The 14,714-nt window shown below is 42.3% G+C and overlaps 1 protein-coding gene across 2 annotated transcripts in view; it reads right to left on the bottom strand.

The window, feature by feature from the left end:
• Window positions 1–14,714, bottom strand: part of ATG7 (autophagy related 7) — a 279,143-nt gene that overhangs the window by 237,839 nt on the left and 26,590 nt on the right. For both annotated transcript variants that reach the window (XM_032149727.2, XM_032149726.2), the window contains exons 2-5: window positions 14,456–14,625; window positions 13,898–13,952; window positions 6,264–6,381; window positions 3,610–3,687 (exon numbers count right to left, since the gene is read on the bottom strand). In XM_032149727.2, the coding sequence (XP_032005618.1) occupies window positions 3,610–3,687; window positions 6,264–6,381; window positions 13,898–13,952; window positions 14,456–14,615 (411 nt within the window). In that variant the 5' untranslated portion in view covers window positions 14,616–14,625. The remainder of the gene's footprint in view (window positions 1–3,609; window positions 3,688–6,263; window positions 6,382–13,897; window positions 13,953–14,455; window positions 14,626–14,714) is intronic.

The raw sequence follows: 14,714 nt of genomic DNA, 5'->3' as shown, positions 1-14,714 counted from the left end.
AGTCAACAACTATCAAGCCCTTGCTATGTACGAGGCAAAACATAAGACACTGACAATAAGATGAATAAACCCCAGTCCAAGACACCAGGCAGCTCACTTTGTGGACAGAGCAGAGATAAAGCGAGTGCATGATTAGAGCCACAGAGAGGCTCTAAGTAGTAAGCTGGATGGGTGAATAGAAGAGGTTACATCTTCACAGGTGTATCTGACTGATCCCCCACCAGGGTAGGTGACCCAGGGGAAAGGATTTGTGAGGCTGTCTTTGACACTGTTCCCACTCACACTAATGGCTCTTGCTTTAGAATTCCTACAGCTTTTGGGGCCTTAATTAAATTCATGGTAGCATTCCAGACATATGTGGGTATTTGGCAGCTTGCCTACAAGCCTGTGACCACTGAATATGAATGCAGTTTATGTAGCTAATTAATATTTCTTCTTGAATCTTGCTAAGAATTAAAATTGGATGGTTGTTACGACTTTTTATTGAGATATAATTTACATCCCACAAAATTCACCATGTTAAAAAGTATACAATTTAGTGGTTTCTTTTTAGTATAGTGATATGGTTGTACCATCATCACTATTAATTCCAGAATATTTTTATCACTCCAAAAAGAAATCTCATACATATTAGCAGAGACTCCCCATTCCCCCTCCTCTCATCCCCTGGCAACCACTAATCTATTTTCTGTCTCTATGGATTTTCCTAGTCTGGACTTTCCATATAAATGAAATCATACTAGATGACTTTTAAAATGTAAATGTATATGTAATCATGTGTACAGATGAGAAAGTCTAATAATTGTAATCTCTGCAGTCTCTAATTCTGCTATTCATTGATCAACTAAGAACAAATTCCCTCTTCACAATGGCAAAATGAACTGCAAAGCTGAAATTAATGAACTGCCTAGTCCTGTGAGTCCTAAAAATAGCAGAAGGAAAGCAAAAACACCTCCAGAGCTTATTTTCTCTTCTTTGTACTTAAATGATTTGTCATAACTGATCTTTAGTAAAAGGTTAAACAATTCAAGATGAAGAACCTCACAAATTCCTTTTTTTTTTTTTTTTGGAGACAGAGTCTTGCTCTGTCACATAGGCTGGAGTGCAGCGGCGCGATCTCGGCTCACTGCAACCTCCACCTCCCAGGTTTAAGCAATTCTCCTGCCTCAGCCTCCCGAGTAGCTGGGACTACAGGCTGCCACGCCAGCTAATTTTTTTTAATTTTAGTAGACACGGGGTTTCACTATGTTGCCCAGGCTGGTCTTGAACTCCTGAGCTCAGGCAATCCGCCTACCTTGGCCTCCCAAAGTGCTAGGATTACAGGCATGAGCCACCGCACCCAGCCGGACCTCACAAATTCTAAGAAACTTTATCAGGTCATCTTCAAAAGCCAAAAGGCTTGCATTTCTTAGGATTCTTTTCAGGATACAAATGACCTCCATTAAATTAAACAAAGTCCTTAGTGTCTGAAGATTTTAAAAAATAGATACTTACAATTTTTTTCAAGCCAGGCTAAGAATGCTCAGTAAACAAGGCAGCAAGACCAACACACATACTGACTCTAGGCAAACCTTAAAACTTTAAGTAAGAGCTAATGTTATTTTTCTCATTAAATGCAAACCGTCAGCATGTTCCACTAATGAGAATTCTTGGTACAGAAAGCGTACTGATGTTCAAGTAACTAGAAATCTTTAACTAGCAATATTTACAATTTATCCCAGTAAAGAACCTACAGGCTGCATGCAGTGGCTCACACCTGTAATCCCAGCACTTTGGGAGGCCAAGGCAGGCAGATCACGAGGTCAGGAGATCAAGACCATCCTGGCTAACACGGTGAAACCCCCTCTCTACTAAAAATACAAAAAATTAGCCAGGTGTGGTGGCACGCGCCTGTAGTCCCGGCCACTCGAGGCTGAGGCAGGAGAATGGCGTGAACCTGGGAGGCGGAGCTTGCAGTGAGCCGAGATCGTACCACTGCACTCCAGCCTGGGTGACAGAGTAAGACTCTGTCTCAAAAAAAAAAAAAAAAAAAAAAAAACTACGGAATTACCCAAACGTATAGACAAATTATTAATGCCAAATTGAGCCAAGTAATCAGACAAAAAATTTAAACATTTTTCTCTCTCCTCCACTATTACATAGAAAGCATTATAACTTGTTAGAAAATGTGTTCCTTGTAGATAGCCACCCACTGGCCTTGTTTCATTGCTATCATACCCTCCTTTGCCTTGGGCAATAAATCAGAGGCCTGCCCTGCATCTAGGAATCTAAGAGGAACGGTGGGAGGTCGGGGAAGGAGAACTTGCCAAAAAAAATAGTGGGAAAGAGGATTAATATCCAAAGCTGATGATGCTGTGGTGAAACAGCACACTTAATATACACCAACATTACTGTGTTTATATGCCCGCTCCAAAGAACTTATTCTAAAGAAGTAAAATGAGCAGGAAAAAGATCAATATGGCTAATATTATATATTTTTCAATATACCACAGTATTTTTTTTTTTGAGACAGGGTCTCACTCTGTTGTCCAGGCTGGAGTGCAGTGGTGCAATCATGGCTTGCTGCAGCCTCAATCTCCCAGGCTCAGATGATCTTCCCACCTCAGCTCCCCAGTAGCTGGAACCACAGGCAGGTGCCACCACATCAGGCTAATTTTTGTATTTTTTGAAGTGACAAGGTGTTGCCCAGGCTGGTCTCAAACTCTTGGCCTCACATGATCCACCTGCCTCAGCCTCCCAAAGTGCTGGTATTACAAGCAGGAGCCACTGTGCCCAGACTAGCATTTTTTATAATAGTGAATATTAGAAACCACCTAAATATATAACAGGAATCTATGGAACATACATTTGACAGAATGTTATATAGTCAATATAATAATAAAGGATATAAATTAGTTTTATATACAGATATATATACACACATCTGTGTGTTACTGTGTGTGTGCACATACCTGTGTGTATAACTGGTATCTGTGTGTGTGTGTGCGCGCACATGTGCATGCACGCATAGCTGGTATCTCTATAATCAGCCTTTACCTTTTCCCTCACCAAGGCCAGGTCCTTCCATCTACATCCTACCCCTTCTTCACTGGGCAGCACGTTACCCTAATACGATTTCCTTTTCAAGGCTGCCCTTAATGTTCATTTTAATTAGATTTCACTTACAGAAAACATGTTTCTGTCTTTAAAAAACAAAAAACAAAAAAAAATCAACAAGCAATTTTGTGGTCAAGCTATGCAGTGTGATCTCTAATCCAGATCTCTAATCCAGAAGCCCCTTTCCTTTATTTAGATGGTATTTAGGACTGTATTTAACAAAGGCGTTAGCAACAATGAAACCACATTCCCTGAACCTGACTTTATCATGCCCTGTATTATATAAACTATGCAATTACTGCCAGTATGATCCATAGGGGTGAATTAAGTTAGCATTGGTAATAGGTGCCAGCACTATCTGGCCACTAATCAAATGAGCGTTTCATTAACAGCTATTATTTAAATAACAGAAGGTAGTAGCTTCGGAGAGAAGAGCAGACTGTTCTACTGGTACACTGGGCTAAGCCAGGGGATTTCACCAACCTTGGTGCAACCGAGAGCCCATTTACTTACTGCAAATGTCAAGAGGAGGAACTTGTTGAGGAGTACAGGGTTTTCAAGAGCAGCGCCTGATTTTATGGATTCCCATATCTGCCAGAAGAAGAAAAGCGTCAAGGCAGGTTACCAGGCATCTCTGAGTTTCTCACTCTCAGGTGAGGTGTGGAGCCGAAAAGCACCAGGCTCTTCTTTCCTACAGGCCCAGCACCACTTACCCCAAACAATGAAGTGGGTTGTTACCTCACTCTGCCCACTTCACACTGCCTCTCTCTCAGCCACACTCCCTTCAACATCTAAGCCAAGTGAGGGAGCCCAGGCGCCTCCTCTCAGCAGATCTTGGCACAGAGGGGGCAACCAGGCCATTTTCATGCCTTCACAATCTCCTTCAGCAAATATTTACTTATTGTCTACTATATACCAGGCACATCAGGGTTACAGAAATAAAAGACACAGTCAGTCCCTACCCTCAAGACACTCGCAGTCTAGAGAGAGAGACTGGCATAAATGTACAACTTCACCACCATGTAGGATTTGCTATCACAGAAGTAGGTAGAATTTATGGGAGGAATTCTCTGCAGACTCTGCTGGGGAACTGGGAGGGTAAAGAGCCTGGGAGGGGCTCTCAAAGGAAATGCTGTGAAATACACATAGGGGTTTCTTTGTTGTACCCAGGCGAGTTAAGGAAACGCCACACTTTGAGACGAATTAAGAGTCCTTTATTAAGCTGGCGGCCAAAGAGACGGCTAATGCTCAAAATTCTCTCGGCCACGAGGAAGGGGCTCGATTAACTTTTATACCTAGGTTTAGGAAGGGGAGGGGGACTCAAATGTAATAATTCTACAGAAATAAAAACATGCAAGAATCAAAAGAATTAAAATGGTTACAGAGTGATAAACAACTTAAAAGGCAAATGGTTACAAGAAGAGCAACGGTACCAGATGCAAGGTTCTAAATCTTTCATTATAATTAGATATAGGGTCTATGCTGGACACGAACTCAAGGTTTTATGTTGTTATCTCTTTGAGAAAATTCCTGGGAACTTCATACATTGTTGGTGTTAGTACCTTATCAGTTAATTGGACTCCTTTGAAATGCTGAGGATCTGTTTACCCAGGCCAACTCCTTACGAAAAGGGGGTTGGATGAGGAGCCCTTAGTGTCTTGTAAATTAAGGGGTCAATTGGAGTTTGTCCGGCTTTCCTAGCTAGAGAGAGTCTTATTTACATGAGAAGCAAGGCTAGGTGATTAAAGAGACAAGCAGGACAAAATTCAAAGTAACAAGTTAAAGTAAAAACAAGCTTAGGCATTTCATCTTGAAGCCTTATTTGAGATTATCTTGCCCTGAGAGATGAGGAAAGAAGAACAAACTTCAAATTTATGTATACTCAGCAAGTACTGAGACTAGGAGCAAACGCTGGTGCTGGTCAGCAGCTGTGGATCACAAGATGTTTTTGTAGCTAAGATTCGTAGCTAAACTTGGTGTTACTAAGCAAGACAAAACAGTTGCACTAATAAGAATCATTCCCTAAGTATGGGTGGAAGAGGGAAATAAGCAGAAGTAAGTTCCTGCTACTGACATACTGGCCTTGGAGGAGCTGGACCACTGAAGAGAGGCCCCCAGTTTCTGGTAAGCCAAAGGGGGCATGGGGCAGGAGCTGCCAGGAGAATTCTGGGCCCCAGTTGAGGGGTGGGATATTCCTGTGGCGGGGAACCTGCTTTTTTCCAAGATGATTAAGGCCTGACCCAACTCTTTGGAGACTCCCTTTTAAATGTGCAGCCAAAGCAGGAGGCCCAGGAGTAGTCAAGCCACAGGTCAAGAAAAACGACCATCCTCTCCTGAGTCACAGCTGCTTCCATCCCGAGGGAAGTGAGGGAAGCCTGCCTCAGGACCTGACCACTGCACCCACACCAATAAGATTTATGTCGTGATAAAGACTGGTATAAAGACTCCTTGATTACAGCGGTTAGACAGGATTGGGATAAACTGCCCCACCTCCCATTTTAATTCCTCTCACTAACTCCAATGTAAAGAAGCAAACGAAAGACATTCCAGGCACAGAGGATATTGTATTCCCAAGAAGAGAGGACAGAACAGAAAGTAGGTGGAGGGAATTACATGTGATTTGCTATGACAGACTCAGAGAATGCAAGGGCAAGAGTGAGAGGTCAGAAAGGAAAAGAGGAAAACGGGGCCAGGCCACAGAGGCCTTGAAAATCAGATGCAGTAGATTAGATAAGTGAAGACACTGGAGAGACTACATGATAATCTCCTCTACCCCCATGGTGCACAGGATTGCCAAGCCTCTCCAAGGCACAATAAACAGAGTGCCCAGAGGCATTCGGCCACAGGAACACAACTCTCAGAGGTCTGGCTGCTTCAAAATGCTGGCTGGAGATGAGCAGCAAACTGATTACTTAACTTCTGCCCTGCCATGTTATTTCCAGCCTATCCCAGGTGAGAGCCTGGATGTCCTCTCCCTGACCTTCCTGCCAATACAGAAGGAGACAGCTGGGAGTATTCTCTCTGGAGAAATATACCAAAGCCCACAAGTGTCTTTAAGTTCCCTTCATATGCCAGTTTCTGCAGCAGACCCATGTGCCTGATCACAAACACTGCACCTGCCAGGACCACAGGAAATATGACACATACATCACGTTTTCCCAGCTAACCTCATTTGCTGCTTGTTCCAAAAGGAGCTTCTTATCTGCAGTCTTGAAAGACTCAAGTGTGTTGGTGTTATACAGTGTTCCAACAGCTGGGCAGCAACGGGCTGGGGTGGGAGCACTCCTAGATACAAGAGAAACATGGTTAGCCAGGAACAGCTGGGACTCAGCCAGGGAGAGACAAGTCAACCACCACCGTAGTGGGATAAAAAGGAAATTGCTCTGTAGGGCAAACAGAAGATTAACTGTATGTTTTCTTGGAAAAAGATGAATATCATCACTCAAGAACTAAAAAACAGGCACCATTCCCCCCCAAAAGCCTATATATTCCCTATACTCTAACCTATCAGGATGCTGTTCTTCCACTGTCCCCTAAAGAGAAGTTCATTTCCTATTTTTTCTTCTTTCCCATCTTTAACCTGAGGGAAACATTGTTTGTTGAGCTGTGCACAGTTTGAATTCTCATAACAGCTCTTTTCCCCCATTTAAAGGTTTAAGCAACTTGCCTAAGGTCACATAATAATAGGCAGAGCTTGAATCTAAAACCAGAACTAGCTGAGTCCAAGGTACTGTGCTGTGCCTACGCCACCTCTCAGACCCTCCCAGCCTTCAAGGTTCTGCTCCAATCAATCTCTCCTCTTCCGGAAAGCTATCTCCACTTTCTCTGCTAAGAGTTGGCACATAAAACTCAGCATAATATTTTCGAGCATTTTCAAGAACTACAGTCATACCCACCCAGCTGGAGGACAGTAAGCTCCTTGAGGATAGAAAGTATGTGTTCTCCTGACTGCCCCACAACCTAGCCCGCCCCAAACGGGGCTCTGCACAAAACTGCTGCTGGGCAAGCCCCTGATGGTTGTCTGAGTCTCACAGACAAAATGTCTCACACCTGGGCTACCTGTCAATCTGTCGTGCCACCAGGTTTACACACTCTACATTGCCCCCAAAGGCCTCACAGTCCTCAGAGTAAGCAAAGTCAGGAGAAGAGAAGAGGAGTTGATTCTGAATATGAATTCAGACGTGGACAAATCTGGTCTCTTCTCTGAAATGATTAACTTGCATTTCAGAGTTTACAGATGTTAAATGAAAATATTCATTTCATTAGTAGCCTACTAATGTCACAGCTAATGCAGACAGAATGCCTTTTTACTGACTGCACTGATGACAGCTGCATAGTTTAGAAGAACCTATGTCTTTTCATTTAAAGTCCGTGTAAAATTGGGTTTATGGGGCTGAAGGAGTAGAAATCTAAACCTAGAACAGGTATGAAGGGGTGCAATGAATGGCATGGCTCTGTCAAATGCCATTTATCAGGCTCAAACACCAAGTCCTCAGGGAGAGCTAGCTTTCAATGGCCAGAACCTTCTCTTGGGAGGTATGAGTCAGCAAATCACAAGTTGTTTGTCACCATGCTCCTCTAATAAAAGAATATTTTTCATCCAGGTGAGATGAGGACATCCAAGCTGGTCTTGAAGAGAGAGAAATCACAAAGGGAAAAGATTAAGCCCAGAGGGAAGGCAAAGAAAGCAGAGCAGTTGGTAAACTAGGCCTTCTACATTCAGACTTGGCTTCATGAAATTACTGCTGAAACAGGATGTGGAAACAGAAGGAAGGATGCTATGATCTAATTTGGACACAAGCACAGAGGAGGAAGGTACCCTTCTTCCCGAACTTCCCAGGTGTGTGACAGCCATACCAAAGCCTCACTCTGTGAAAGGAGAAAACTGCATACCAAGAACTCAAGCAACTGCATGATGACTAGGCTCCTAGGAGCATCAGCACTTATGCAAGTTAATTAGCAGGACAATCGGAAGCTTCAAAGGAGAAGCATCTTTCATGACTAAAGTTCCACCATGGGAGGTGGCAGGAAAATGAATTTAAAAAGTGATAATGAGAGGGAAGGAGCCTGAGACTTGGAGACAAGAGAATTCAGTTCAAATCTTGGTTCTGACACTTACTAGTTTAGTTTCCTATGGTTCCACTTACATGAAATAAGCAGAATAGGTAAATCCTCAGAGACAGAAAGCAGAGTTATGGTTAGCTAGGGCTGGTGAGTATGGAGGAGGGGGATGGGGAGTAATTGCTAAGGGTGTCTTTTTTGGGAGATGGGAATGTTCTGGAATTAACAGTAATGGCTGCACAACTCTATGAATCTACTAAAAACCACTGAATTGTACCCCTTTAAACTAAGGGGTGAATTTTATGGTATGTGAATTATATCTCAACATAGCTGCTACAAAGAATCCGAATTAGAAATTTTCTCCACATACTAAGGCCAACAGTGAACTTGCAATAATGCATATACTAACCTAGTAAAAATGGATCTCACAAAGGCCAGAAGACTGGACCTGCTTTGGGGACATTACAGCTAGACACTTGGCCTTCACTTCATTCAGTCTCACAGTGATGACTCAGGAAAGTGCTGGGGCTGTGTTGTACCAGTTATTTACACTTGGCCAACAGGCAGGCAAGTGGTCAGAATGGAATAAATCCTCTGGAAGAGCACCTGTGCTCTTCATACCTGGAGGAATCTACTTCGCACACAGCTTCACATGCCCACAGGGAACGTTGGGAACCCAGAAAGTCACAGTCCATTGGGGGTCATGCTTCTTTGTCATCTCCTGACTTCCCTAGCAATCGCAGAGTTTCTGTTTGTAACATCCTTTAACACAGTCCACTGGTGTCTTTCCATCAACCATACCACATGTCATTTTGACAGCCATGCGCTTAGACCGCTTGTAATTCAATTAGGCAGTTATTCAGCAAATAGTACACCCCAGATCTATGTTGGGTGCTGGTGGTAAAGCAGAGAATAAGAAAGACACAGCCTCTGCCCCACACATATGAGTGTGCGTAAGACTCCTACTTCCTTCACTACCTTTTCAGTTCTTTGAGGGCAAAAATTATGCCTTCTATTTCTCTAATTAGGTCCAACTTGAGGCATAGAAAAGAAAAATATTTTTTTCTTTTTGAGAAGGAGTCTCGCTCTGTCGCCCAGGCTGGAGTGCAGTCGTGTGATCTCGGCTCACTGAAAGCTCCGCCTCCCAGGTTCACGCCTTTCTCCTGCCTCAGCCTGCCAAGGAGCTGGGACTACAGGCGCCTGCCACCACGCCCGGCTAATTTTGTGTGTGTGTGTGTATTTTTAGTAGAGACAGGGTTTCACCATGTTAACCAGGATGGTCTCGATCCCTGACCTCGTGATCTGCCCGCCTAGGCCTCCCAAAGTGCTGGGATTACAGGCGTGAGCCACTGCGCCCGGCTGAAAAGAAAACTTCTTATGAATAAAGACAAATACTCCTCAAGGGAAAGAAACCCACAGAAATGTTCTTCATTCAAATGTTGATCATTTGAGGCCCACAGAAAGGAAAATTCTTTTTTTTTTTTTTTTAGAGACGGAGTCTCGCTCTGTCGCCCAGGCCAGAGTGCAGTGGCGGGATCTCGGCTCACTGCAAGCTCCGCCTCCTGGGTTCATGCCATTCTCCTGCCTCAGCCTCTCGAGCAGCTGGGACTGCAGGCGCCTGCCACCACGCCCGGCTAATTTTTTGTATTTTTAGTAGAGACGGGGTTTCACCATGTTAGCCAGGATGGTCTTGATCTCCCGACCTCGTGATCTGCCTGCCTCGGCCTCCCAAAGTGCTGGGATTACAGGTGTGAGAACCACCGCGCCGGACGCAAAATTCTTTTATTTTTTTTTATCAGCTTCACATAGGTATAGAGATTGTCAATCAAAATCTATTTTCCTCCTTGTCAACAGAAACAGAAAGCATACATAACGTTTTAGCTGGGTTCCATGCTTCCCAGTCTTCTTTGCAAGACAAGTGAGGCCAGGAGTTCTCAGTAGAATCTGAGTGGAGTGATGCATGTCCCTTCCCGCCAGGGCCTTTAAGAGACTAGGTGTGTCTCTTCCACCTATTTGCACCTTGGCTGTCTTTCCTCATTAATCTGTTGTTACCTGAAAGTGACAACTGTCTTAATCAGCACACAAATGCAAAGTCCTCAGGGATAATGGAGCCACAACATGGAGGAAGACTGGACCAGCAGCCCTGGGCTATTTGATGAGCAAGAAATGAGCTTCTTTGTGTTTGGGCCCTTACATTTTTGGATCTGATTCAGCAGGATACCCTAACTCAAGACAGCATACTCCAGTTTAAGACAGTTTGTGCCTGATAAAATACTACTTGACTGACAATTCGTCTAATACAATTCAGAGAACAGGATCCTTGTGCTGCTGCCTGCAGAGATCCATAAGACTACCAGGGGCACAGAGTAGAAGAGACTTATCCAGTGCTATGCAAAGCTGAGATACTCTTGACATCTACAAGTGAGTACTGGGATTGTTAGCTATTCAACTGTATGTCATTCCTGTCTGTATGCCCAGCACCTAGCATATTCTATTATCAAGACACAGAGGAAGCAATCAATAAGTTTTCCTGAAATAATGATTACCTCTCCATGCTTATTACAGCACTGAGCACACTATAATGCAAATATTTGCCTTCTACTTCTCTCTCTCATACAGTAGAGGAGCTCTGGAGAACATATTTCATAAGTCTTTGTATTCCTAACACTCACACATCTGCACATTGTAGATACTCCTTCTTTGATAAATAAATTCATAAAGACTTTCTCTACCAACCCATGCAGATATACAGCAATCAAAACAAAAATGGGGTAATAATAAAGGAAATAATTTGGAATAAAGAAATCGGGCCTTCTGAGAAGTCCCAAGCACTTTCATTAAACTTCCCAGCCATCCTAATAGGGACTCAGAAAGTGACAGACTTTTAAAACTGGAAAGAACATTAGAAAGCAAGAACCCATTTTAAAGATGAGGAAACAAAAGCTGAGAAAACGAAAAGGGCTTATTGAAGTAGCACAGTTAATTAGCCATAGATTCCAAATCTTCAAACTTCGAATCCAAGGCTATTTTCACACAATGGGGACCACATCTTATTTCTGCTCACCTCCCACAGTCTACCACAGTGCCTCACACACTGAGGGTATTCAATGGTTAAAGAAAAAATATGATGAGTGAAAATGAGCAATTTGTGTGAAAGTCATAACTTCAGGATCACAGATTTTCTTATCTCCTTCAACCAAAATTTTTAGATTAATTAAGTTTAAGATGCTCACATTTTGTAGTAAGTTCAAACCTAACTTCTGTGAACTATTTTTCTAATTAATTATTCTAAAGAATAAAATTATTAAAACCTTATAAAACAAACAGTCCAGTAGAAGGATAAGGATAGGAGTGAGGTTAGTCTGAGATAAATATGAGGCTGTCCAGATTACACAAAACAGACTGTTGATGCTCCCCCGTACCATCTTCAGACAATTTAATGCTTGTACATTTCCAGTATTTTCCTCGTTATATCTTACTGGCTCCAAAATAAGTTAGTTTGCCAAAACAAGAGAGAGATTATTAGGATTTTCTTTCTTTTGACAGGTGACCACAAGGAGTTTACGATGGAGCAAGAAAGCTCCGAAGGGAACAAGAAACACCAACACATACATTTTTAAAGATACAAATACTAACATCATTGTGGATGTACGTCGTGCTTTCAAATTTTGCAACTGGATTGAGATAAAGGGAAAAAAAGTATTGATTTTCTGAGATTAAAAAAATTCTAGGGACACTTTATTTTAAATATCCTAGTAGTTGACCATTGCCACTTTCAAAAGCCAGAAAGACCTTATAAAGACTTCTTCACCTTCCTAAAATTCCCCATCTTGATACTGCTGAGGTACAATAAAGCAGAAAAAAACACTGTAGCCTTTTTCAATTCTCAGTAATCTTAAAGGCCCTCATCATGGTTTCAGCTCCACCCTCTTTCTCAAACTGAATTCTTAAGGACCACAATGACTTAATCAACAAACACAATGGCCCTCACATTGACCTCTGTGCTTCTGACAGTTTCTCTTTCCCTCCAGAAAGCATTGCCTTCTTTGGTTTCTGTAACACTTTTCTGGTTTTCCTCTGACAACCCCTGTGTCCTTGGCTAGTTCTGTATCATCTTTCACCTCCCTAATTAGAGCCATTCACTGTTCACGCCTTTTGTTCTTACACTATACAGATGCTCCTCGACTTACCATGTCCTGATAAACTCACCATAAATTGAAAAAATATCATAAATCAAAACTCTATTTAATATGTCTAACCTGCCACACATAGCTTAGTCTAGCCTCCCTTAAACGTGCCCAGAACACTTCCATTAGCCTAGAGCTGGGCAACATCATCTTAACACAAAGCCTGTTCCATAAGAAAGTGTTGAATATCTCAGGTAATTTATTGAATAGTGAAAAACAGAATGGCTGTATGGGTCCACAAAGTATAATTTCCACTGAATGTGTATCGCTTTCTCACCATCATAAAGTCAAAAAGTCATTAAACTACCATAAGTTGGAGACTATCTTTATTCTCTTTCTCCTCTATCTGGATGTCTCCCAAATCTAGTTTGATCCTCTCTCCCCGACTCTAGTTCCTCCTGGACATTTCTAGTAGACACTGTCATCTCAAACTCAACATATTCTAAACCAAACTTGTCTCCTCCTAAATTTGTATCCCCCTCCTGGTTTCTCTATTTCTGTAGAAGATAGCAAAATCCCTGTAGCTACGCATGCTGGGTTTCAGAAATACATTTATAAATACATTTTTTTCTCTCGCCCCTGCTTTCTACATTTGGCTAGGTGTGACCCTGGGCAAGCCATTTTTACCTTTCGTCCCATGGTTTCCTCATCTGAAAAAAGAGAGAAAAATCACACCTGGTGAGTCTGAAAGAACAGATGTTTATGGAAATGCCTAATTAAGTGCTCAATAAATGTGTCTCTTGGCTGGGTGTGGTGGCTCGATCCTGTAATCCCAGCACTTTGGGAGGCCAAGGCAGGCAGATCACTTGAAGTTAAGACTTCAAGATCTGCCTGGCAAATATGGTGAAACACTGTCTCTACCAAAAGAAATACAAAAATTAGCCAGGCATGATGGCGTGAACTTGTAGTCCCAGCTACTTGGGAGGCTAAGGCATGAGGATAGCTCGATCTCAGGAGGCAGAGGTTGCAGTGGGCTGAGATTGTACTACTGCACTCCAGCCTGGGTGACAGAATGAGACCCTGTCTCAAAAAAAAAAAAAAAGTGTGTCTCTTCTCTCCAGCAACTCCCCACAGCTCCCAAGCAGATTAAAAAAAATTCTTCAAGGATATATCTATCATATTCCTTTGTATAGCACTATAATGCCTTGCACAGTGGCTTGTATACAGAAGTAGCCTAATAAACATTCATTGATCAATGCCCATGGATAATGCCCATGGACTAAAGGAGTGAATCGAGAGAAGTATCAAGAAAAGATCACAAAATATTAACTACAATCAAAATCAAGAGGGATATTATCTATGTCTCAATCAATCTAGATGGCACCTGGCATCTAATTGGCTCTGATAAATACGTGGTGAAAAATGAACCAGACAGACCTAAGTATCTAGCACTCATCTCTATGGGAGCTATAAGAGAATCATGAGGTGCCTGACTCTGCTCACCGGGAACTTCCCTAGTCCTCCTGTGGTCCACCTATGAGGGAGGTAAGCATGCTTATTCCTTGCCAAAAGTAGTATTCTTTACTTCAGATTTTGAACAAATAAATACTCACATGTCAAAAGCACTGAACTCCAATGTTAAGCGAGCTGGCAGCCCAGCAGAGTCACCTGGACAGAAGCATTATCACATTTTCAATGACAAGTCAGAAATAGCAGCATTCATAACAAAACTGCTTATGAATAGTTTTCTTCTCTTTGTTGAGCCCAAGGTGCCCCATCCAATTTCTGATTATCTATGCTACATAGATAATATATGTATGGATAGATAATGGCAGAATGTGACAGAGCTCTTGTGAATATGAGACATTTGCCAAGAATACAAAAAAGCTTCAATGGAAAAAATATTTCCAATCTCTTCCCACAGCAATGCTAAGTAATGGGTATTATTTGGATTAATAATTTGAGTTTCACTACTCTCTTTCTTTTTCCCCACAACAAGAGAAAATAAATGAAAATGAACTGGGATCAAAAAGTCAGGAAGTAAAATAGAAACTAGTGAAGAGCGCTAATTATAAAAGACGAGGGCTGTCTCTTTCTAAAGGAAAGCTGACACTATACTGGACAGAGAGGATAACAGAAGATGATGGAAAATGAAATTTACAATCACCTACCATTGTAGTAATAACCCTTAATGTCCTTGGGAGCTTCATCCAGCCGATACTCGTTCAGCTTCTTCTGGGTCAACTCATGCCAGAACCCAACATCCAAGGCACTGCTAAAGGGGGCAAACTGCAGTTTAGAGAGTCCAGGATTCCCCGTAGCTGCCGCCATTATTTCTTGCCTAATAAAAAACAGAACAGAACACAGCAAAATAACATATCCATGCAAAACCTTGTGAGAAAGAACATTTGTAATAAAACTTAATTCAAA

Source organism: Hylobates moloch, unplaced genomic scaffold (assembly GCF_009828535.3).
Source record: "Hylobates moloch isolate HMO894 unplaced genomic scaffold, HMol_V3 SCAFFOLD_4, whole genome shotgun sequence".
NCBI classification, from domain to species: Eukaryota; Metazoa; Chordata; class Mammalia; order Primates; family Hylobatidae; genus Hylobates; species Hylobates moloch.
The sequence above is the reverse complement of the archived record's forward strand: the minus strand, read 5'-3'. Positions and strand labels throughout refer to the sequence as shown.